The 23711-nt window shown below is 34.8% G+C and overlaps 1 protein-coding gene across 2 annotated transcripts in view; it reads left to right on the top strand.

Annotated features, from left to right (window-relative positions):
• Positions 1-23711, top strand: part of LOC132728316 (iron-sulfur protein NUBPL-like) — a 68289-nt gene that overhangs the window by 22941 nt on the left and 21637 nt on the right. For both annotated transcript variants that reach the window (XM_060713966.1, XM_060713965.1), the window contains exons 4-8: positions 5637-5727; positions 8043-8082; positions 14892-14982; positions 19477-19570; positions 22178-22384. In XM_060713966.1, the coding sequence (XP_060569949.1) occupies positions 5637-5727; positions 8043-8082; positions 14892-14982; positions 19477-19570; positions 22178-22384 (523 nt within the window). The remainder of the gene's footprint in view (positions 1-5636; positions 5728-8042; positions 8083-14891; positions 14983-19476; positions 19571-22177; positions 22385-23711) is intronic.

The following is a 23711-nucleotide window of genomic DNA, read 5'->3' as shown; positions in this document are numbered from 1 at the left end:
ATAGGGGTCTTCTTCCCAATATGGACAATCATCCTATGAAGTTTGAATATTGTGGGTCAAATGGAACTTAAGTTATGCTCCGGAAACTGTTTTCAATTTTAAGGTAATAGTGACCTTGACCTTCGACTTTTTGACCACAAAATCAATAGGGGTCTTCTACCCAATATGGACATTTGAATATTGTGGGCCAAATGGAACTTAAGTTATGCTCTGGAAACTGTTTTCAGTATCAAGGCAATAGTGACCTTGACCTTGTTACCCCAAAATCAATAGGGGTCTTCTTCCCAATATGGACAATCATCCTATTAAGTTTGAACATTGTGGGTCAAATGGAACTTAAGCTATGCTCCAGAAACAGTTTTCAGTATCAAGGTAATAGTGACCTTGACCTTTGACCTAGTGACCCCAAAATCAATAGGGGTCTTCTGCCCAATAAGGACAATCATCCTATGAAGTTTGAACATTGTGGGCCAAATGGAACTTAAGTTATGCTCCGGAAACTGTTTTCAGTATAAAGGTAATAGTGACTTTGACCTAGTGACCCCAAAATCAATAGGGTACTTTTACCCAATATGGACAATCATCCTATGAAGTTTGAACATTATTGGCCAAATAGAACTTAAGTTATGCTCCCGAAACCAGATTGCTAACGGACGGAAACTGTTTTCAGTTTTAAGGTAATAGTGACCTTTGACCCCTAAAATCAATAGGGTACTTTTACCCAATATGGACAATCATCCTATGAAGTTTGAACATTATGGGCCAAATAGAACTTAAGTTATGCTCCGGAAACCAAATTGCTAACGGACAGAAAATTGCTAACGGACGGAAACTGTTTTCAGTTTTAAGGTTATATTGACTTTGACCTTTTGACCCCAAAATCAATAGGGGTCTTCTACCCAATATGGACAATCATCCTATGAAGTTTGAACATTGTGGGCCAAATAGAATTTAAGTTATGCTCCGGAAACCAAATTGGAAAGTATATTTTTAATATCATTGACCTGTATATTTTTGGATATTATCGTTAATATTGATAAAATTTCAAGTTCCTGTGGAAAAAAAAACAAGTCATATTCTAATCTCTAGCATGCCTACCAAAGTTCATAATGAACAATGTCTTTCGTCCGCTCATTCATAAATGATATACAATACTGGTAAAAACCAATTAACCATTGAAAAGTTTATAAGAATATCTTGTCTACTAGTTCATCTTCACTTGCTGCATTTCTTGCTTGGACGCCCCTTTGATGCTTTGCATCAATGCTTTTCTTGTAGAGATATTAAATGAAAAAATAGGACATTATGATTAACACCATGTTTATAATAATGATTATGTTTTTGCAATGCTTATTTGAAAAGATTGTATTTAAGAAAAAGTTACTATACCTGCATTTCAATGTTTAATACAGGTATGTTATACAGTTAATACATATTTTTTGTCAATAAAAGATTCTTTTAGTTTTGAATATGGCCTTTGTATCTTGACATTAGACACATCTGCACATGTGTCTAATGATTTGACATGCTGAAATATGACCTTGACCCCCAAGTTCACTAGACACTACTGCATTATGGCAAAGTTCAATTGTATAGTAACAAAAAAATCTACTTCTGATCCTATACACCTTGAAAGTTTTTCTTATTAATGCAGCACACCTCCAGATTCATGCTAATTTTCATGAAAAATTTGAAAATGTGTTTAAAAGAATAGTATTGTCAAGAAACCAAAAGGAAGCAATTTACACATTATCAATGGCACTAACAACCCATGTAAATTACCAAAAATAGTTAAAATATGCTAAAATAGCTCTTACTGCGTTAGAAACGCAGTAGATATATAGTTAGAGATACTGAACAATCAGTCATATATTGCTCAAAACTTGTAAACAATTACTTGAATCTGGAATATTTTAACTTTTCCAAAAGTCTTAGTTCATCTTTCTCAAGTCTGATTTTTATTGTAATATTTTGGCTCATATAGAGGCATGTAGCTTTAATGCAGTGGCATAGCATTTTTTCACAAATACATTCTTGTTTCTAACAAAAATCAACAATTTGTTTAACTTCCACGGATAACAGTATCTAACGCCTATGTAAAAACTGGTTTGATTGCATGGCTACATAAAAAGGCATATATGAAAAAAAAACAACACATTAACACTTGCATTGTTTCAGATACGAATGTTATGATATCAGTTTAAGTTTATGGCATTATATCTGCCGTGCATTCATTGCTAACAATATTTAAATTCAGAGCCTCAATATAATCAGGTGAGCGATATAAGGACCATCATGGCCCTCTTGTTTCTTGAAGTCATTCCTATTATTTTCCTACTTTTTCATGAAAAGCCACTTTCAAGCCTGCATTGCTGTGAACACTTGAGGTCAAGGTCACACTTGAAGTTCAAAGGTCATATTTGAAGCTTGATAAATCCTATACTAGTTGAAGAATTTTCTTATATTTTGCTTAAATGTCCTTCTCAACAAGGTAATGTGGAAAATCCATGCTGTCACTGTGCATGCTCACGGTACACAGTCCTAGTGAAACTTGAAATGATTTTACAGGTCCTGTGAAACCTAGTATTTTTACAGGACCTAAATATTTTGTACAATTTTCCCTATTTATAATAATTATTAGGCATAAGTTTTTGAGGACAAGCGCAAGTGCATATAAATTGCATATTTGGAAGTGTTGATATTCCATTTAAAATACTTATAAGTTTTAAGATTGACCAAACATTCGGTTGACTAAAACAATACATGTATGTAAAAGTTTATTAAGTAACTCATATCAAAAATTTGTAACAATAAACAGCAAAATTACAAATGTTGTAAAGTGAACTGAATGCTTGCAGGCAGTCTAATGTGTTTTCTTCTCTATCATCTTTATCATAGGTTTTATGAAGCTTGTTTTGATTTAGTCAGTGCAGCCAGGTGACGTTGTGCTGAAATTAAAAAAAAGAAAACACTTCAGTAAAACACTAGAGTGGGTGGACCAACGCTCGGCTTAAAAATACTATATTTGATATGGAAAATTCAAATCAACGTCAACAAACCTCAATGTTATATGTCCATTTTCAAGACCGATGGTATTGTTTTAAATAGCCATTGTGTAAAATTCGCTAATCACATAATGATATGCATGGCTGGAGCTACAGATAGTCCGGATAAACAAGAGTGGTTTGCGTGAAATTGTACCATAGCTCGGCGTACAATACTACATGATGCAGGATTGTTTTTCGAATAAAATCTCTTTTTTATCTTATAAGAAAACATATTGAATAAATTGTAACAACCAAGTTAGGTTCATACATTTACAAGTACCCAACTTTTAGTTTAAATTACAGCCCCAGAACTCTAGTGTTAAAAGATTTTAATAATTTATATGTTGGGGATTGCATACGGTTGTTCGTCTGCTATTAGCATTGTCACGTGACTTTACCAGCAGTGAACCATACCAGGATAAAATGGTGAAAGATGTAAATAAAAGCACCAGTGACCTAAATCGGTGATAACTCGAGACATTTTCAGATATTCTAAAAATATATTTTTTACGCCGAGCATTGGTATGCGCCGAGCATTGGTCCAACCACTCTAGTATAATTCATCAATTTCAATATTTCCCCCAAAAAATATTTCTTGACAGTGCAGAGTCCTAGTTAATATGAACTTAATAAGGTTTATGTAGATTTTGTTTTTTTCCACTGATTTATAAGTTAACATGTGTACAGTAAAGAAAAAATATTGTCATCAAATAATATCAAACTGCATCCGCTGCAAGTTAAAATACTTTGCTTAAGTTACATTTAATTCGAGCATCATGATCATCAGTTGGCAAGTGTCATCACAATGAAATTTTAACTTCTTTTATTTACAACCGTTCTTACAGAAATTCATTTATAGAATAATCATCAGATATTTCACCACTACGATTGTTTATAGAAGTTCATTTACCTATCATTAGCCATTGACGCATTTGACAAGAAAAATTGTAAAAATCAAAATGTTTGACTGAAGTTTTTGGCGACAAGTTTTTGTAAAGCAAAACATATATCAACATGATCACTAGACTTACTGACAAATTTATGCGCTAAGTATGTTCCTAATTGGTCTTAATTGAAATGAATCACCTCTAATCTATTAATATTGTTGTTTATTTGATCGGTCAAATTATCAACACTCCGGAGATGTCACCCGTTGACTTTCAACATCCGCTCTATTGTATTGCTGCGTTTCATTGGTTTTCCAATTATACCGACCAATGAAAATAGGTTTAACAGAACTGTTTTGATATTGGCGGAGCGTTGAAGATTTTGACAATTGGAAAATTATTGCAGTGTTTATACTAAAAAGGGTGACATTGTTTTCGCTTTTCTAAGCAAATTGGAGACAGAGCACATAGAAACGTGAAGAGCTTATTATCCCCCGCCGAAAAGGCGGCGGGGGATATAGAAATAGTCTCCGTCCGTCCGACCTTCCGTCTGTCCGTCCGTCCTTCCGTCCGACATTTTTGTCCGGAGCATATCTCTAAAAGTATTTGAGTTATCAACTTGAAACTTCATAGGTGGATAGACCTCATAGAGGAGGAGTGCAGTGCACAAGAATGATAACTCTACCCTGCATAATTTTTTTGAGTTATTGCCCTTTGTTATTTTTCAAAATAGATTTTTGTCCAGAGCATAACTCCAAAAGCCTATGAGATATCAACATGAAACTTCATAGGTACATATATCTCACTCAGGAGGTGTGCAGTGCACAAGAATGTTAACTCTACCTTTCATAATTTTTGAGTTATTGCCCTTTGTTATTTTTCTTACTTAATTTTTAAATTCAATTTTTTTCTCAAAAAGTATTTGAGGTATCAACTTGAAACTTCATAGGTGGATAGATTTTACTGAGGAGGGATGCAGCACACAAGAATGATAACCTACCCTGCATTATTTTTCAGTTATTGCCCTTTGTTATTTTCAGCCATCAGTATTCACATAGGTTTCAAATCTGTTATCATTATAGCCATCAGTTTTCATTACCAAAAGACCTCTTAAAATGGAATTATTCTGCTCTACTACATATACATTCTTCCAATGAGCAAACACATTCGGCGGGGGATGGCCATGTTGACATGGCTCTTGTTTCTAATAGTTCTACTGCTAAAAAAATTACAGGACAGTTGGTCCGGAGAACATTCTAAATTTGTTGGACCTTTAAAAAAATTACCAGACATGAATGACGGTCCGACAATGTTTCGCTTGGACTGTGTACAGGTCACCACCCTTGAAGGTCAAATTTCAAACATTTTGTGCCTGCACTATAAATTCTATAAAATTTAAATATCAGCTTAGAGAAGTTTATATCAGCATCAAGGAAAAAATAGTTTCCGTCAAATAATATAGTACCTGTAACAGTTGCCATGGAAACACAATGATGTCATGTTCCAAAATGGGCTTTTATGGTCAATTTTGAAGTCATGTGTACAAAAAATGGCTGAAACTATTGGAATAAAATCAGTGGAATCTAATGCGAATATGGTCAACTTTGTACATGCCAATTTTCAAGACTCTACTTGAAATATTGCAAATTGTCATTTTCTGTCTTAAGCGATAGCTCTAGTTCAAATTTGTTTTCATCCTTAGAGTGCCCATGTAGGATTACTGGATGCAGATGTGTATGGTCCTTCCTTACCAACCATGATGAACCTCAAAGGAGAGCCACATGTCAATGAAAGTAAGTTCTAAACACTTTTTTTATACAATATTTATAATTATACATTTTAATGATGAACCAGTTAATGAAACCATATGAATATTATGACCAATTAATATAAGGTGTATTACAAAATGACATTTAAGTGCTTCAAATGCTTCAATAAATATTAACTTTGGAATACAAGTGTGACCTTAACCTCTGAGCTGAAGATCGGATTCTTGCATGTGACATGTAGTCATCATGTACAAGTCACTTTTGCCAAGATATTCTAGAATCCATTTAAGAATGATGAACATCATCACACTATCATATCATGACTTTGGAATTCATGCGTGACTGAATGTTTTGCTTCACTGCACAAAATGGCTCCCAGAGCTAAAAATAGAAAAAATCCTGTCCAACTTTCACAGGTCAAAATGCTAGCAGGATTTTTACCAAAGTTCACAGGAGTTCAGTACCATCCCTAGTTGTGCATATCACAGCATGTTCCACTTTGCTGCACAAAATCAGAGCTGTAAATAGAAAAATTTTGCCCAGCTTTCACAGGTCAGGTGGGATTTCAATGAAACTTCACATGAGTGATCATTACCATCCCTAGTTGTGCATATCATCGTCATGTTCAGCTTCGGTTCACAAAATGGCTGCCAGAGCTAAAAATAAAAAAATCCTGTCCGGCTTAATATATAATCACAGGTCAAACTGCTAGCGGGATTTCCACCAGAATTCATAGGAGTGATCAGAACCATACATAGTTTTGGGAGACATGTTTTTGTGACAAAAACCCTTCTAGTTATTATTTATATTGTTGTAAACAGGATGTTAGTTTGCCTACCTGTACATATTGCACTTTTCCTCTGTCGTTAGCAACTGTCCCCAAGTGACAAGGTGAGCTTTTGTGATCACAAATTGTCTGTCGGGCGACCGTCCATCTTCCGTCTGTTGTCCGTCCTTAAGCTTTTATCCTCATGAACCACTAAGCCAGTTTCATCCAAACTTTACAGGAATGTTCCTTTACAGGAATGTGTGTGCTTGCATGTGTTCGTGCGTGCGTGTGTGTGTGAACTTAAAAGAACTTCTTGTGAAAATCAAATTGTCCAATTTCAACCAAACTCTGCAGGATTGTTCCTTGTTTATTCTCAAGACTTTGGAATTATAAGAATAAATTTAAAAATCTTTTTTTTAAGACCCACAAGGCCTAGAGCATAGATTTTTTGCAGAAGCCTTTGTCTGGTAGACCTCTACCAAGATTGTTCAAATTATAGCCATGGGGTAAAAATTGCCCTCGCTCAGGGGGTCATTGATTTTCGCTATTCACATATAGTAAAATCTTAAAAAATCTTCTTGTGCCTAGAGCTTTGATAATTGGTATATAATAGGTTATAGGTTTTCCTTATATGTATAAAGTAAAAACTTAAAAAATTTTCATCTCTGAATTGAAATAGGCTAGAGGTTAGATATTTTGCATGAAACATTGTGTAGTGAACCTCTACCAAGATTGTTCAAATTATAGCCCTGGGGTTAAAATTGGCCCCGCCCCGGGGGTCATTGATTTTCATAATGCACATAATAGTAAAATAAATGTTTTCTGAATAGGAGAAAGCTAAAACCTTAGATATTCGACATGAAACATTGTCTGGTGGACCTGTATGAAGATTGTTTGAATTTAACCCTTGGGTCAAAATTTTTCCTTGCCCAAGGGGACAGTGACCTACTTTCTTGTCTTTTGATGTACAACCAAAAAATTTGAACCATGTGCAAAGTTTTAGATGTAAAATTGAACTTTGATATAAAACATAGAAACAAAAAAATACTTCTGTCCCTTCACTACTATTTAGTGTTATATTAATGGGGCGGCATAGCATTTTTATATGCACGAAAGAATTTCGGGCATATTATATTGTACCCCCTGGCGTCCGTCCGTTAGCAATGTGGTTTCCGGAGCATAACTAAAGTTTCATTTGGCCCACAGTGTTCAAATTTCATAGGATGATTGTCCATATTGGGTAGAAGACTCTTATTGATTTTGGGGTCACAAGGTCAAAGGTCAAGGTCACTATTACCTTAAAACTGAAAACAGTTTCTGGAGCATAACTTAAGTTCCATTTGGCCCACACTATTCAAACTTCATAGGAGGATTGCTATTTGAAGGAGGTAATACTTTATTTGCTTCATCCTTACTAAAAAAAAAACACTTTGGGGCATATAATGCTCCACCTAGTGGTGCTCTTGTTCTCATATGCAATCTTGTTGATTTATTAAATTTCTGTATTTCAAAAAGCAAACAAATGAACCATCTCAAATTGCTTTTATAATTTGTTGTTTGTTCTTTTCAGAAAATCAGATGATTCCTTTAGTTAATTTTGGAATAAAATGGTAAGTTTCATTCTTAACTGTACTTGCTAAAACCATGATAAATATTTTTCATTTGATGACTGTGCACATAATCCTTTTGGATTTGAGTCATTTAACAATTGCAAACCCTGATGGAAATTCCAAATTTAGAATATTTGGTTTTCTTCTGACTTTTCTGATAATTATAGAGCTGTCCTACTCACTCCTGCATTGGCATCTACGTCCCCTTCCAGATTTCTCAGATTAAAGTTTTGGTGCAGTAAAGATCAAGGTCACACTTGGAGATCAGTGCAAAACCCGTGTTCGTAGCATTAACTTTTATCAATGAGCAGTTGAGTTGTCTCGTGTAAAATGAAGGTCAAGGTCACAAGAGGTCAAAGGTCAAATAAAAATATTAAACTTTGCTTGTTAGCGCTGTATCTTGCTTATGCTTTGAAGTATTATGCTTAGTGGTCAGAGGTTTTTTAAATTGTTGAGCTCTATTAATAACTTGAGTTAGTTGTGACCTATTGACAGGAAATTTTGTGTGTGGGTAGCTTATATTAGTTCGCAACTTGGGATTTATACCCAGATGTCTGTGATCAATTTCAATGTTGCTAATTATAGAAGTTCAGTCTCCACATATTATTATGTGATAGTCGAACTCCGTTCGCTTGTACTCGGAGGGCCAGTGCAAATTTGTTCGAGAGATCGGTAGTTCGAGCCAACCAAGGTTGAACTATTATCACGTAGAACATGATAGTCATAAATGATTTCCAGCTTACATCTGTGAATTATAAATACATCAATGTAATTGTTTGTTAGTACATGCATATTGTGATTGTGATTCTTATATCACGATACTGACTTTCAGACTTAGTACATAAAATTTGGCCATTTGTTTACAGCATAATTACCAATATAATATAAAATTATTACAATAACAAAAAAATAAACTCTTTAACTTGTTGTTATAACAAGGTTTCTGATTTTGATCTTTCAACAATTTACTTTTCTGATTACCTAAGGATTAAAGGTATTGTTAATTATACCATAACAGCAAATTGATATCTACTAGTCTAACACTAAAGTCCTCTACTGTAAATATGGCAGTTTAAAAAAATCAGTCTTACAATACTTCACTAAAGATTTTTCTTGTGAAAAAAATAGTAACAAGTGATTTACAATTAGCTCAACAACTGTGAAAATAACAGTTTATCAGTTACACTCTCGTTTTTCTCGAAAGATTTGTGCTCAACCACAGAGTATTTTATTTTGAGTTTGCAAATTTTGCAAAACACTCCACGTCCGGTCTTCCACATTATACAACACTGTCTGTTGGTTCCCCAAAAACTACAATGTTCCCAAAACTCGTGAATTATATGACCAGGGAGGATTAACTATAGTTTCTCCTTCTAAATATTTTGCAGTCTACATGTTTTCTGTTTGTTTGTTTTGTTTTTTTACGGGAAAATGATGTCAACAGAAATGAAAGTATAAATACGTGACGAATATCACATGGGAATGTTATCATCATCACTATTTTAATCCGACATCAAGTGCGACTAAATAAAATTAAAAATTCATGTTTGTTGAAAACGCATAGATCTCTAATTATTTTTTTTATTATAAACAAGTTCAAACAACACCAGCCCATTTATATGGAATTGATAAAACTTTGTTAGTTACCGTTAAATGATTGCGGACATGGGGAAACGAGATGACAACGATGATATGATAATAGTCGCGCTTGTTCATTGTTTTCATCCGAGCTATTTTTCTTTCTTCAGTCTTTCAAAAAATACGTTTGTCAGATATTGTTACTGTATTGCGATACTTCCCGCTGTATCGATACATCGGGAGGTTAAATATGTATTGCATCGCAATATATTGGAATTTGTAATTTCATTACGATGCATACATCGAGGACAAGGCAGATCGCGATGCATCGATGCATCGCTGAATCGTTACACCTCTATTATACCAGTGTTTTCAAATGAGTATTAATAGTGCACTGTGTTAATCTATATTCATGCATATTGTAATTTGGTGTAAGTTCGATTGGACAATCATTTACCTAACTTGTTCAAAATATATGTATCTGTTTATTATGAGATAAATTTAGATAAATTTAATTTTAAACAATGGATTAATTAAATATTTAAAAAAATAAAATAAATAAAACAAAATTTAACAGCAGCATGTATTTTTAGCAATTTACTAAAAAGTATCATTCTATAGATAACACTGTTACAAATTCATGTTACATGCAGCACGGCTGTAATTAAAGCCGTCCAGGTAAATGTCATCTATGTATTGACTTATAACAAAAGTTATTTTCTTTTTTATCCTTACTTAAGACGGCAAATAAGCAATATTATCATAACAAATAAATCGGATGCAACACCTCTTAAGTTTGTATCAATTAACCTTAATTGCCTTTATTAAGATCACGAGGTGTTAAAAACATGTGTCGCTGGCTGACACTTATTTAGAACATTTCGACCCGTAGCTTTTGTTGTCTTTTTTTGTTCGACCGAAAAGGTGTGATTTTCACTATATTTCTGCTGAAGGAACCAGAGATCAGGTTCGAGAGTTCGAGCCATCGGTGTTCGAGCGATCTGAGGTAGAACAATATATATTATGTAGGAATTTTGCCGGGACCGGGCGATGAGTTCGAGTGAAGGGAGGTATTTGAGCGATCCAAGTCCGAGCGAACGCAGTTTAACTGTAATAACTTGAGTTTGCTTAAACATATTGACACCAAATGTAGTATATGGGTAGCTTATAACAAAACGCAATTTGGGATAGCTACCAAGGTGTCTGTGAACAAGGTCAAGGTCACTGTTGCAAAAAGAAATTCAGTTTTCACGTAATATCTTCAGTTTGCTTTGAAACTTGCTGTGTGGCAGCTTTAGATTGCCACTTAGATATCTGGGAGCAAGGTCAAGGTTATTTGCTTACAATAGAATTTTCAGCTTCTACTCAATAACTTCAGTGTACTTTGACCTATTGCTTGCTGTCACATCAAAACTTGGTCGTTGGAAAATCTGGTTTTCGTCGCATTGAGGCGCTTCATGTTGTTTATACATTTTATTTTGTTTATACAGTTTATTTTTTATAAGAATTGTATTGAACTGACAAGAATCCTTATGTCCATGCATATAAATGTTATCATCAATCATCAATGTTATATGCAAATATAATATCCAACAACAAATACCCAGTTGTCTAAAAAAAGCAAAATAAGGTTTTAAAACCTTATTGAAACAAAAAGGAGCAAAGCTCAGTGGGCCAAAACTTAAACTGACAAAAGAATATTGCTGATTCTTCAATGAAACTTTAGATATTATTCTCTTCATGAATATGCTGATTTTACTTTTTAGAAAGAGAGAAGAATTGATTTGAAGCAAAATAATCATTCTGTTGTACTATTTCAAGCACAAAAGGAAACGTTTCTTCTTTGAACTTTTCGAAGTGAACAAATTGAATTAATTAACGTAAATTTATTACGGAATGAAATTTTTTATTTGGTTTAGGAGCAAGAAAAATGTTCCAAAAGACTTCATCTTTGTCATGGATCAAGGGTATAATTAATAGCACCCTGATAACATGGTATGCACTTTCTTGCATTGAAAATTATGTTGACAGCCCAACTGTCCATAACTTTTATTCTGCGTCATGTTAACTGGTCTTCAGCAGTTATACCTTCCTCTGCCCCTTGTACCCCTAATGGGACCAAAAGAAGAATTGGAATTTTTATTCATGGAAGATTTATCCAACTATAACAATTTAATTTTTCCAGAGCTACACAGCTCTTTCAAATCACAAACAGTAGAACCATCATCATGAGGAGAATGGTCATTATCTGACAAATTCGCAGTCATTTGATGTCTGCCAAATTATGGAAAAACATTGTTTACCTTCAAGAGGTAATATTTTCAGCCCACATATCCTGAAAATTTGTCAGAAAGGTTGTTTTGATGATTTCTAGCTCATCCATGGTCAAAATCTAGTTCACATAGACCAAAAATAAAAAAGCACATAAAAAGGCATATATGGAAAAACCTTATTAACATTTGCAATGTTTCAGGTGCAGATATGAGAATGTTCTGATACCAGTTTAAGTTTATGACATTATATCTGCCTTTCTTTCATTGCTAACAATATTAATTAGAGCCTCAATAGTCAGGTGAGTGATGTTAGGGCCATCATGGCCCTCTTGTTTTCAGCTTACCAGCAATTTTGTTAGGCAAACCTGAACAGGTTGTAGACCAAAACCATTTCGACTAAGGAAATATTTAAATGCTGGACACAGTGTCATCACAATAGGTCATCTTGACCTCACATATTAGTAATAATTTAGATAGTTTCTTTGACAAAAAATCTTGCACTGCACAAATAAATTACTGAATATACATACAGTAAACTCCACTTATAACAAACTCATTAGGACATTCAAAATCTGTTCCTTACATCCCGAAGTCCTTGTAAGCATATAGCAAATTAGTTCCTTGTATCGGGAGTTTTTATAGCAAACTGATTTACATATAATAAACTGATTGTTTACCATCGTCCTCCATTTTGAAGATCATTTGATTGAGAAAAATAACTCATTTGGGTTCGTCATTGTCTTTCTTACATTGAGTCAATAAAGAAAATAAAAGAAATAGTTGCAATTTTTTTTTTTTATAATGTTATTTTTATATATGAATATATTTACATTTTGTATATCTATAACATATTTATACGATATATACAATATTGTTTTTTATTGACAATATATCTATAACTTATTTATATGATATACACATGTATATACAATAGTGTTCTTGCATATCAGACAGGATTATCTACCATTTACACTGGTGCTAGAAAACTATCTTACACCCCTCATGTAAGACAAGTCGGGTGCTTAAAATGATGTCATTGCCGTGCGCCTTTTATAAATAAATTGCGTTCTTAGGATGACGTCATTTACCGTTATGAATGAAGTTGTAGTTCATATGCTACTATAAGAAAAAAGTGCATAATGAGAATATCAGTTTTCAGCTCGACTATTCACAGAATAATCGAGCTAATGCAGTCACCCATTTGTCGGCGTCAGTGTCCCTGTGGTTAAGTTTTTGTGTGTAAGCTGGTATCTCCATAACTACCGAAGGGAATGGATTGAAACTTCACACACTTGTTGTAAGATGATTGGCACAAGTCCCGTAACTCTGATTTTTGCTTTTTTACATAATTATGCCCCTTTTTCGACTTAGAAATTCTTGGTTAAGTTTTTGCGTGTAAGCTGGTATCTCCATAACTACTGAAGGGAATGGATTGAAACTTCACACACTTGTTCTCTGTGATTATCTAAGATGATTGGCACAAGTCCCATAACTCTGATTTGCTTTTTTACATAATTATGCCCCTTTTTCAACTTAGAAATTCTTGGTTAAGTTTTTGCGTGTAAGCTGGTATCTCCATAACTACTGAAGGGAATGGATTGAAACTTCACACTCTTGTTGTCTGTGATTATCTTAGATGATTGGCAAAAGTCCCATAACTCTAATTTGCTTTTTTACATAATTATGCCCCTTTTTCGACTTAGAAATTCTTGGTTAAGTTTTTGCGTGTAAGCTGGTATCTCCATAACTACTGAAGGGAATGGATTGAAACTTCACACACTTGTTTTCTGTGATTATCTAAGATGAATGGCATAAGTCCCATAACTCTGATTTGCTTTTTTGCATAATTATGCCCCTTTTTTGACTTAGAAATTCTTGGTTAAGTTTTTGCGTGTAAGCTGGTATCTCCATAACTACTGAAGGGAATGGATTGAAACTTCTCACTTTTGTTTTCTGTGATTATCTTAGATGATTGGCACAAGTTCCATAACTCTGATTTACTTTTTTGCATAATTATGCCCCTTTTTCGACTTAGAAATTCTAGGTAAATTTTTGCTTGTAAGCTGGTATCTCCATAACTACTGAAGGGTTTGTACCTTTTCGGACAATTTTATGTATTCATATAGGTAAGCATTATTATACTCAATGAAACACCCTTGTGACAACTTTTCGAATAGTCGATCGTTACTGTCGTCCGACAGTTCTTGTTGTAATTTCTGTCCTGAAAATAATTGATATTTATTATGCAAGAAAAAGAATCAAACACCTGCTATCGGTACAGACTGGAATATATAGCTCTCGGGTAACTGTTTGGCGGAAACGAGGCAGAACCTCGTTACCGCCGTAAACAGTTAACCTCGGGCTAGATATTCCGGTCTGTACCGGCAGCCTGTGTTTGTCTTATATTATTTATCGACAATGCAGTATCATGTAGAAAAACTTTTTGGATTTTAATCAAGAAATAGCATGCGTAATTATTGTAGAAAACCAATTGTAAATGATCATAACTCGAGCAAAACTATTGAAGAAAAGAAATAATGGAATAAATTGAATAATCGTTTTATCTTGGTGACAAGAACTCGTGCTAAAAATATCCTAAATAGAAAGCTATTGCATACTGCTGTACAAATTTATTTTCATAGCTGTACTGAAGTACATCCAACAATAAACTGTACATTCGGCTGAGTTTTAATTCGTGCCAATGAAAACGAAAGAAAATGCGGGATCTATTTACGGGTAGCCGATATTTTGGACTTCATTATTTTTAAGTAATTTTCTGTACTTTTAACTTGATTGGGACTAAAAAAATGAGTACCTTCTAAGCCATACTTCCTTATAACAATGTTCGCAATAACCATATTTTTTTATATTAAATAAGGAAGGGCAAAATTTGATCCTTATAACCAGAAGTTTGCTATAATAGTGTCTGCTATAGATGAAGTTTACTGTACTTTGCAGCATGTCAATGGGATTTTTGGTTGATGAGAAGTCCCCAATAGTTTGGCGTGGTCCTATGGTAATGGGGGCAGTACAAAGATTACTTAGGCATGTATGTACTTTTTGTGTCACCTTAAGAGTTGTGGCGACATATAGGGATCACTTCTCCGTCATCTGTCCGTCCATACAAACCCAGAGGTACTTATTATACCCCCGCACAACAAAGTTGTAAGGGGGGTATACTGGAATCAGCTTGTCCGTCCAGCGTCAAGACGTCTCCTTGTGCGTCCGTTGTTTTTTCCTTGTCCGCCCAATAACTTGAGATTCCTTTGGCCAACAGTCTTCATATTTGGCATGGAGGTTAGTCATGATTAGTAGATGATCCCTATTGATTTTGGGGTCACTGGGTCAAAGGTCAAGGTCACAGGGGCCTTGACTTTAAAAAGCTTGTCCACCCAATAACTTGAGATTCCTTTTGCCCACAGTTTTCATATTTGGCATGAAGGTTAGTCATGATAAGTAGATGACCCCTATTGATTTTGAGGTCACTGGGTCAAAGGTCAAGGTCACAGGGACCTTGACTTAAAAAACCTTGTCCGCCCAATTACTTGAGATTCCTTTGACCCACCGTCTTCATATTTGGCATGGAGGTTAGTCATGATTAGTAGATGACCCGTACTGATTTTGAGGTCACTGGGTCAAAGTTCAAGGTCACAGGGGCCTTGACTTAAAAAAGCTTGTCTGCCCAATAACTTAAGATTCCTTTGACCCACATTCTTCATATTTGGCATGGAGGTTAGCCATGATTAGTAAATGACCCCGATTGATTTTGAGGTCACTGGGTCAAAGGTCAAGGTCACAGGGGCCTTGACTATAAAAAACTTGATTTTAAAATTTTCACATTTGAAGCATGGAGAATACATATCTTAGCAATGCACTGGCTTAGTAACCTCAGATTTGGCAGGGTGGTTGTCCTTAAGTTCTAAATGGCCACTGTTGATTCTGACAAAGTGGTATGTGGGGGTATTCACGCCATGACAATGGCATTTCTAGTTTGACTTGGAGAACAATGGGTAACTGAGTAAATTCTCTTTGATCCTATTCATTCCGTTTTTACTTGTGTGACTTTCTTTAAGCTTTGTGTGACTAAAAATAAGTTTGTCTGGATAACTCCTCATACCACTAATGCAATTTCAGTGATCATACCACTTATGCAATTTCAATGAAACTTTACAGGATTGATATGTAGCTAAGTACTTGCGCATATTAAATGGGCTTTCTGGTTGAAAGAATTTAATTCCATGCAGATTTAAAAAATGAAATAAAAAAATCTTCTTTGAGTTAGAGCATGAAACAGCTTCTAGTGAGTGTCTACCAAATTTGTTCAAATAAAAGCCCTGGTGTCAAAATTGGCACTGCCCGTGTGGTCATTGATTTTCCTTATGTAGATATAGTAAAATCTTAAAGAACTCTTCCCCTCTGAAATTGAAAGGCGTAGAGCTTAGATATTTTGTGTGTAACATCATCTAATGAAACTCTTTTAGTTTATGGCATTATATATGCCTTTCGTTCATTGCTTACAATATCAATTCAGAGCCTCAATAGTCAGGTGAGCAATATAAGGGCTATCATGGCCCTCTTGTTTACTTTTTAGCTCGACTATACAAATTATATGGAGAGCTGTCCTACGCGTCCCGGCGTAGGCGTCCACGTCCAGATTAAAGTTTTGGTGTAGTATAATATTTTTTCACTATAACTTTCATTTCATAAGGTATAAACTTCAAATATATGTTCCTTATCATCAACAACATCTTATGTGACAAGGTTCATGACTCTAGCACAAATATTTTCAGATTTATCTCCCCTTGAACTTTGAATCTTCCTTAAAAAATATTTATTTTTACTGTAACTTCTTTATTTCTTAAGCAATCAATACATGTTTCTTATTATCAACCACATCTTATGTGACAAGGTTCATAACTCTAGCACCAATGTTTTCAGATTTATCTCCCCTTGAACTAAGAATTTTCCTTAAAAGATATTATTTTTTACTGTTACATCTTTATTAGTCCCATACTGGTTTAACCCGAGGGGAAATTTAAGTTTACCCTCCGTCCGTCTGTCAGTCCATCCTTCCAAAAGACTGGATCCCATGATAACATAAAAAGTACTGAAAATATTTTTATAAAACTGGATATATGGATTGATAAATCCGCGGAATTATCCTCTAAAAACCAAATTACTTTATTGAATTACATGAAAACTCGAATAGAGGTAAACCAAAATGTTTGCAATTACATTTCCATATTGCTGAATATATATCAAAAATTTCCTACGAATACACCGTGTCCATAGCTGACTTAAAGTACACTGTATTTTTAAGTATAGATGATATAGTATAAATGTCACTGCGGGAAGAAATAAAAGCAAATTTGGTGCTCATGCATGTAATGTTTGTGTGACGTCGTGACGTCATTTCCTGTAAAATTAAAGACGATGTGTTGAACAGTTGTTTCGCAGCAGCATCAACCTCGATGTCTACCAAACGGCGAATTACATCAGCAGATGACATTGTATTACGCACTGTCGTCAAGTTGTGTGTGGGACTGAAACTCTCACGGAGCAAAACTCTTAAAAAGATAGATAATTCAGAAACATTGCCTACTGGTGGAAAGACATTTGTGTATAAATGGCATGAGGGGTTTAGAGAAGGGAGAATATCTGTGTATGATGACGAAAGAACTGGTCGGCAAACGTCTACAGTGAAGGAACTGCTGGACGTTGACAGGTGCGTTATGGTGAGGGGCATAGCTAAACAACTATCTCTCTCTTATTATGCCGTACAATGCATTCTTACAGAAGAGCTCAACATGTCTAAAGTTGTGGCTCGCTGGGTACCCCGCATTCTGACAGAAGTCGACAGACAAAAGCACATGCAGTGTTCTCCACAATTTCTCAAGCGTTACGAGGCACATGGTGAAGATTTTTTAGATAGGATTGGTCCACGGACGAGACTCGGCTGTACTATTACGATCCCGAATCCAAAGACTAGTCTTCTATTTGGAAGTCACCTGACACACCTCTACCCAGGCTCAAGTTCAGAGATTAGTGCCAAATGTATATATACTTCATTGATAAGCATGGGCTCCTGCTAGAACACTAGGTGCAAGAGGGATCTCAACCATAAATGCCGAATATTATTCAAAGGTAAAAATAAAGAAAATATAACTGTTACTATTTTGTTACTAAAATTTTTTCTATAAATACGTGTAGAGCTAGCTGATTCTAGTATTTAATAAATATTGTTTATTTAATTTTAGAAAATGCATTTTAAAATATTGCCATAATGCAGTCATTGTGCTTTATCAACTTTCAGGTGTTATGTTGGGACTTGGAACAAGCCTTGTGCAGGAAGCGACCTCAGCTAGACCTGTACGATGTTATCCTACACCATGATAATGCCCCGGCACACTTGGCTCACGACACAGAACTGGAGATTAGCCTGCTCGGGTTCAGTCTACTGCCACACCCACTGCCCGGACTTGGCTCCATTAGACTACCGTCTGTTCCCCGAGGGGCCAACGATTTGAAATATCATTAGAGCTACACACCAAGGCGCACGAGATAGTTTCGTCGTTCAGTTCAGACTGGTTTTAAGTGACTTTTGACCAATGGATACACAGGCATAAGAAATGTGATGCCACCGGGGGTAATTACGTTGAAAAAGTGAACCTGATATTAGACTTTGACGTTAAGGTGACGTCAGCGTGTGACAATGTCCCATCGGTGTGCTTCAAGTGTAGGATAGTGTAGTGCTTTGATTTTGCATGTAAACTTTATTGTTCAATATATTTCAATGATTTATTTGGCTTTTTGTCAGGTATCTTGTGGTGTAATTTATTTGTTAGTTTTTCTTTTAATGTTTTAGAAATAATACAATTCCGCGAATTTATCAATCAGCCCTCGTATATAGTAAAAACTTAAAAAATCTTAAAAAACCAAAAAATTTTAAAAACCCAAATAGCTAGAGCTTAGATATTTAGAGAGTTTCTATATTCAGGTGAGCGATTTCAGGGCCATCATGGCCCTCTAGTTCTTGGTGTTTTGTCTTCATACTTGGCCTCTACAGGCCTTGAGACAAGACAATCAAGTAGACCAGACTACCTTATCTTATTGATGTAGGACAAATAATTCAAAAACATTTGAAAAAAATCTATAAAGTTCTGCATTCTCCCTATGTGCAAAATTATTAACTAAAAGGCATGTTTTCTGACAAGCACGTGTTGTTGGTATTCGGCACTTATGACAAACTCTAGTTTTTTATTACTTTAAATTTTAATTACTTAAAACAAATTTGCATTTGGGCGTATATTGTCACACGGTGCTCTTGCAAGTGTTTTGTTAGAAATTTGATAACCATACATACATAACTTCTTGAAACAATACCTTAACAATTTTATATTCACAAATGAATGTGTTTTAGCAATAAGTCAAAAGCTATCATACTTCACTAGCATTGATGTAAATTTAATTAATGTGGAGATAGTTTTTACAGTTTTTGAAAAAGATTGTGTTGAAATATGATATTGTATTTTCCCCAATTCAGGTTGCTTGGGGCCCATTAGACTACCTGTTTGTTGATATGCCTCCAGGGACTGGAGACACCCAATTATCTTTGTCACAGAATATACCCATTGATGGTTGGTATTTTATCTAAACATGTTGTAAAAACTTAAATAGTAGTAAAATATGAAAAGAATAGTGACATTAGTTTGAAGGTCTAAAATGTATTAAGTCTGACCGGAACTACCAGTGATCTGAAACTACCTGACTAACTGTATCAGTTACCTGAAAAATAAGTGTAATGTGTTTAAAGGTCAACAAATGTAAAAGATTAATAGAAAAATGTTTGTAAGTTTCTGTTAAGAGACACATATTTTAAACATTTTAGTGAACCTGAGCACAAGTGCATTGTTCGAAATCTGTCATTATCCATAATTCTTTAAATAACATCTTTTTTTCTAAACCAATTGGTGAATTTTGACTAAGCTTCATAGGATTGAGTGGCCCTCTACAAGAGTTATATAAATGGTTTCAGTCTGATGCAAAAGTAGGTCACAGAAGCTAAATACAGACTTCAGAAATGAAATCTTTAAAAATCTTCCTAGAAACTACATTGCTTGGATATTTGGCATATGTCATCACTTTATGGTCCAAAAATAAAATTATGTTTGTTTCCCCTTCCCGACCCATTGAATTTAGGGTTGGGTAGGTAGGTAAGAAATTTATTATTTTTTTATATGTGCATAATAATAAATAATCTGCATATATGTATAATGGACTATTAAAATTAATTTATTAAGTGCAATAGTAAATGTAGTCATGCATTACCATATTCACAACTGACATATGCAACAATTTATTAACTTGCTAGCTGTCTAAAATATCAGATTAGATTGTACCTTGTACCCTGAAAGAAAAAAAATACTACCTGAAAAAATCTTTTTGGTAGGGTCAAATTTGTTGGGTAGGTAGGGAAGGGGACACAAATTAAATTTTATTTTAGGCCCCATATAAGATATATTAATAATGCCTCTAGCGTAAAATTGATTGTGCACTAGGGGTTAAGTGACATGTAAATACATGTACTTTTATAGGAAAATATATTTAAGTTTTCTTTGTGAAACTGCAATGTCCAGAGGTTAGATATTTAGCATAAAGAATCACGGTGTGATGTCAACATTGGCCATCTCTTGGCTAAATTAGCTTTTTAGACCTATATAATATTATGAAAATACATTTAAGTCTTCTTTTGTGATACTGCTCCAAGGATTAGAACTTTGGCATTTAGCATAACCTATTGGAATCATACAATAGTTACACCAGAATTATGTATTTCCCCTGCTTTTAAAAATAGCCCCACCCTAGCCCACCAATTTTACATTAACTTGTATAGTAAAATATCTTTAAAGGATTTCTCCTTGGAAACTAAATGCACAAAGCTAAGATATTTGACAAGTTGCATCATCTTGTGGTCCTCTACAAAATGTTTATAAATCTTGCCATTATAGTCAAATTTGGTCTCACCACTGAAAGCTCATTTAAATATTGTTTTTGAAAATTACAGACATAGAGTTTTGATATTTTGCATATAGTATTGGTAATTCGTCCATAACAAACTTTATCTATATGCTTTAAAGGTAAAAAAATTGCCACATAGTTATAGTTTACCTAAATAAACATGTCTTCAGATATTAGTTATAAGCCTCCTATCAGGTTATCTAGAGGTGACTAGGTTTGCCCTCCACGTGTCCGTCCTTCAATGCCCGTCTGTCTGTCAGTCCACTAAACTGGATCCCGGGGTAATGCTAAAAGTGGGGCGTCCTGTGGCCGAGTGGTTAAGGTAATTGACTTTAAACCACTTGCCCCCTCACCGCTGTGGGTTCGAATCCCGACAGGGACATTGGATTCTTTCATGTGAGGAAGCTATCCAGCTAGCTTCAAGTTCAGTTTTGTCAGAGTTATTGCCATTTTCAATTTGTGTAGCATGTAACCTCACTTCAACTCAACTCTCCCCGTAACCTCAACCTAACTCAACTCTCCCCGTAACCTCAACCTAACCTCAACCTAACTCAATTCTCCCCGTAACCTCAACTTAACTCAACTCTCCCTGTAATCTCAACTTCACTCAACTCTTCCCGTAAAAATATTTTGACCTAGCTGGAATCTTGAAACTTTCAGGAATGTTGTTCAGCATGTGTAAGTTATTCACCTGGGGATTTGCCTGTAGATTCATTTAGTTTTAGAGTTATTGCCCTTGACTTAGTTTTTGCAATTTTCAACTTGTGTCTTGTGTAACTCAAACAGATATTTCACCTAGAGCCATGGAACATTACAATACTGTTGGTGTGCATCTGGAGTTTTGCTTGTTTATACTTTATGGTGACTAAATGCAAGAGCAGCAGCTGTTTACCACTTTTCAAGATTTTATTTATATTTGCACAACATGTATTTTCATTCAGCATGCCTTTGTTATTTCTGCAGAATTATTTAAATGGTGCGGTATTTGTGCCTGATTGAAAACATAACTATGAAGTTTGAGTTTGATGGATTTTAAAATTTAATTTGTTTTTTCGTAAAATCTATTTGTAAAAATCAAAATAATGATGTTTCTTTAGAGCACTGCCCTGTCTTCTCAGTACTAATTTCTGACTTCATTGCAACAAGTGATTTTCAAAGCAACCTTTTATTTTCCATAGCAATCAGTGACTGTAATATCATTTGTTTAAAATTATCGCTCTAAACAGGTGCTGTAATAGTCTCCACACCACAAGATATTGCCTTGTTGGATGCTAGAAGAGGAGCAGAGATGTTCTATAAAGTTAATGTTCCTGTCCTAGGCATGGTACAAAATATGAGCGTTTATGTCTGTCCTAAATGTGGTCATATGGAGCATGTGTTTGGGGAAGATGGAGCACACAAATTGGCTGAAGAAATGAAAATAGATTTACTTGGTAGGTACATGTAGACATAGATTTTAATCAAAACTTTTAAATTAAATTGTTTCAATTTGGCAGACATTGTGAGGAATATTTATACGATATTACAGTACACATACTTAAAATGGTGATAATAAGCTTGAATACAATGTCTTAAGCCATTCTTTAACCAAAAACAACCTTTTTTAATACATTATGTCTTCAGTCATTCTTACCATAGTTTAACATGCCTTAACCAATTCTTACTCCAATTCAATCTGCCTCCAGTCATATTTCCTCCTTCAGCCATTTTTCCTTCAATTCTATATGCCTTCTGTCATTCTTCTGCCATTACAATTTTGCTCCAGCCATTCTTCCTCTTGTAGCCATTCTTCCTCTTATACAGTATGCCATCAGCCATTCTTCCTCTTATACAATATGCCATCAGCAATTTTTCCTCTTATACAATATGCCATCAGCCATTCTTCCTCTTATACAGTATGCCATCAGCAATTCTTCCTCTTATACAATATGCCATCAGCAATTCTTCCTCTTATACAGTATGCCATCAGCCATTCTTCCTCTTATACAGTATGCCATCAGCAATTCTTCCTCTTATACAATATGCCATCAGCAATTCTTCCTCTTATACAGTATGCCATCAGCCATTCTTCCTCTTATACAGTATGCCATCAGCCATTCTTCCTCTTATACAGTATGCCATCAGCCATTCTTCCTCTTATACAGTATGCCATCAGCCATTCTTCCTCTTATACAGTATGCCATCAGCCATTCTTCCTCTTATACAGTACTGGACACGCAAAAGGCGCGTTATGCCGCGAGTGTAGTCTATGTCGCGACGGGACACTACGCGGTAAAACATCGCCGCGTGCAAGTTCGCCGAATTTCATGGCGGTTCACGAAAAATCGCCGCGATGTATCGCCGTAATTTACAGCGAATCTTCAGCAATAATTGTATTAGAAAGTACTACTTGGTCATTCCCGTGGTCTTTAATTTTGAAAACTTTAAAAAAATCTTGTAAATGTCATGTATATCTATAAATATTTAGCATTTGAACATGTACAGCGTATACATTTTGTATACTAAAACAAAGCAATCAGGTGCTAGTGAAAATTAGTTAACAATAAAACGAGATTGAAATTACAAAAGGTAATTGGTACTACATCAAAGAACGCACGACAACAAATTGTCCAATTGTTATTTTGATAATAATACAAATGTAATTAAAATCCATTGTTTACTTTCGCACATATTCTATTTTTAGAACAATGCAAAGCGACATTTAGCACCGATTCACAGGTGTAACTAATTATTAACGTCTAATACGCTAATTATGATTGT

This window comes from Ruditapes philippinarum, unplaced genomic scaffold (genome assembly GCF_026571515.1).
Source record: "Ruditapes philippinarum isolate M1 unplaced genomic scaffold, ASM2657151v2 ctg583_1_1_1_1, whole genome shotgun sequence".
In the NCBI taxonomy this organism is placed as follows: domain Eukaryota; kingdom Metazoa; phylum Mollusca; class Bivalvia; order Venerida; family Veneridae; genus Ruditapes; species Ruditapes philippinarum.
The sequence above is the reverse complement of the archived record's forward strand: the minus strand, read 5'-3'. Positions and strand labels throughout refer to the sequence as shown.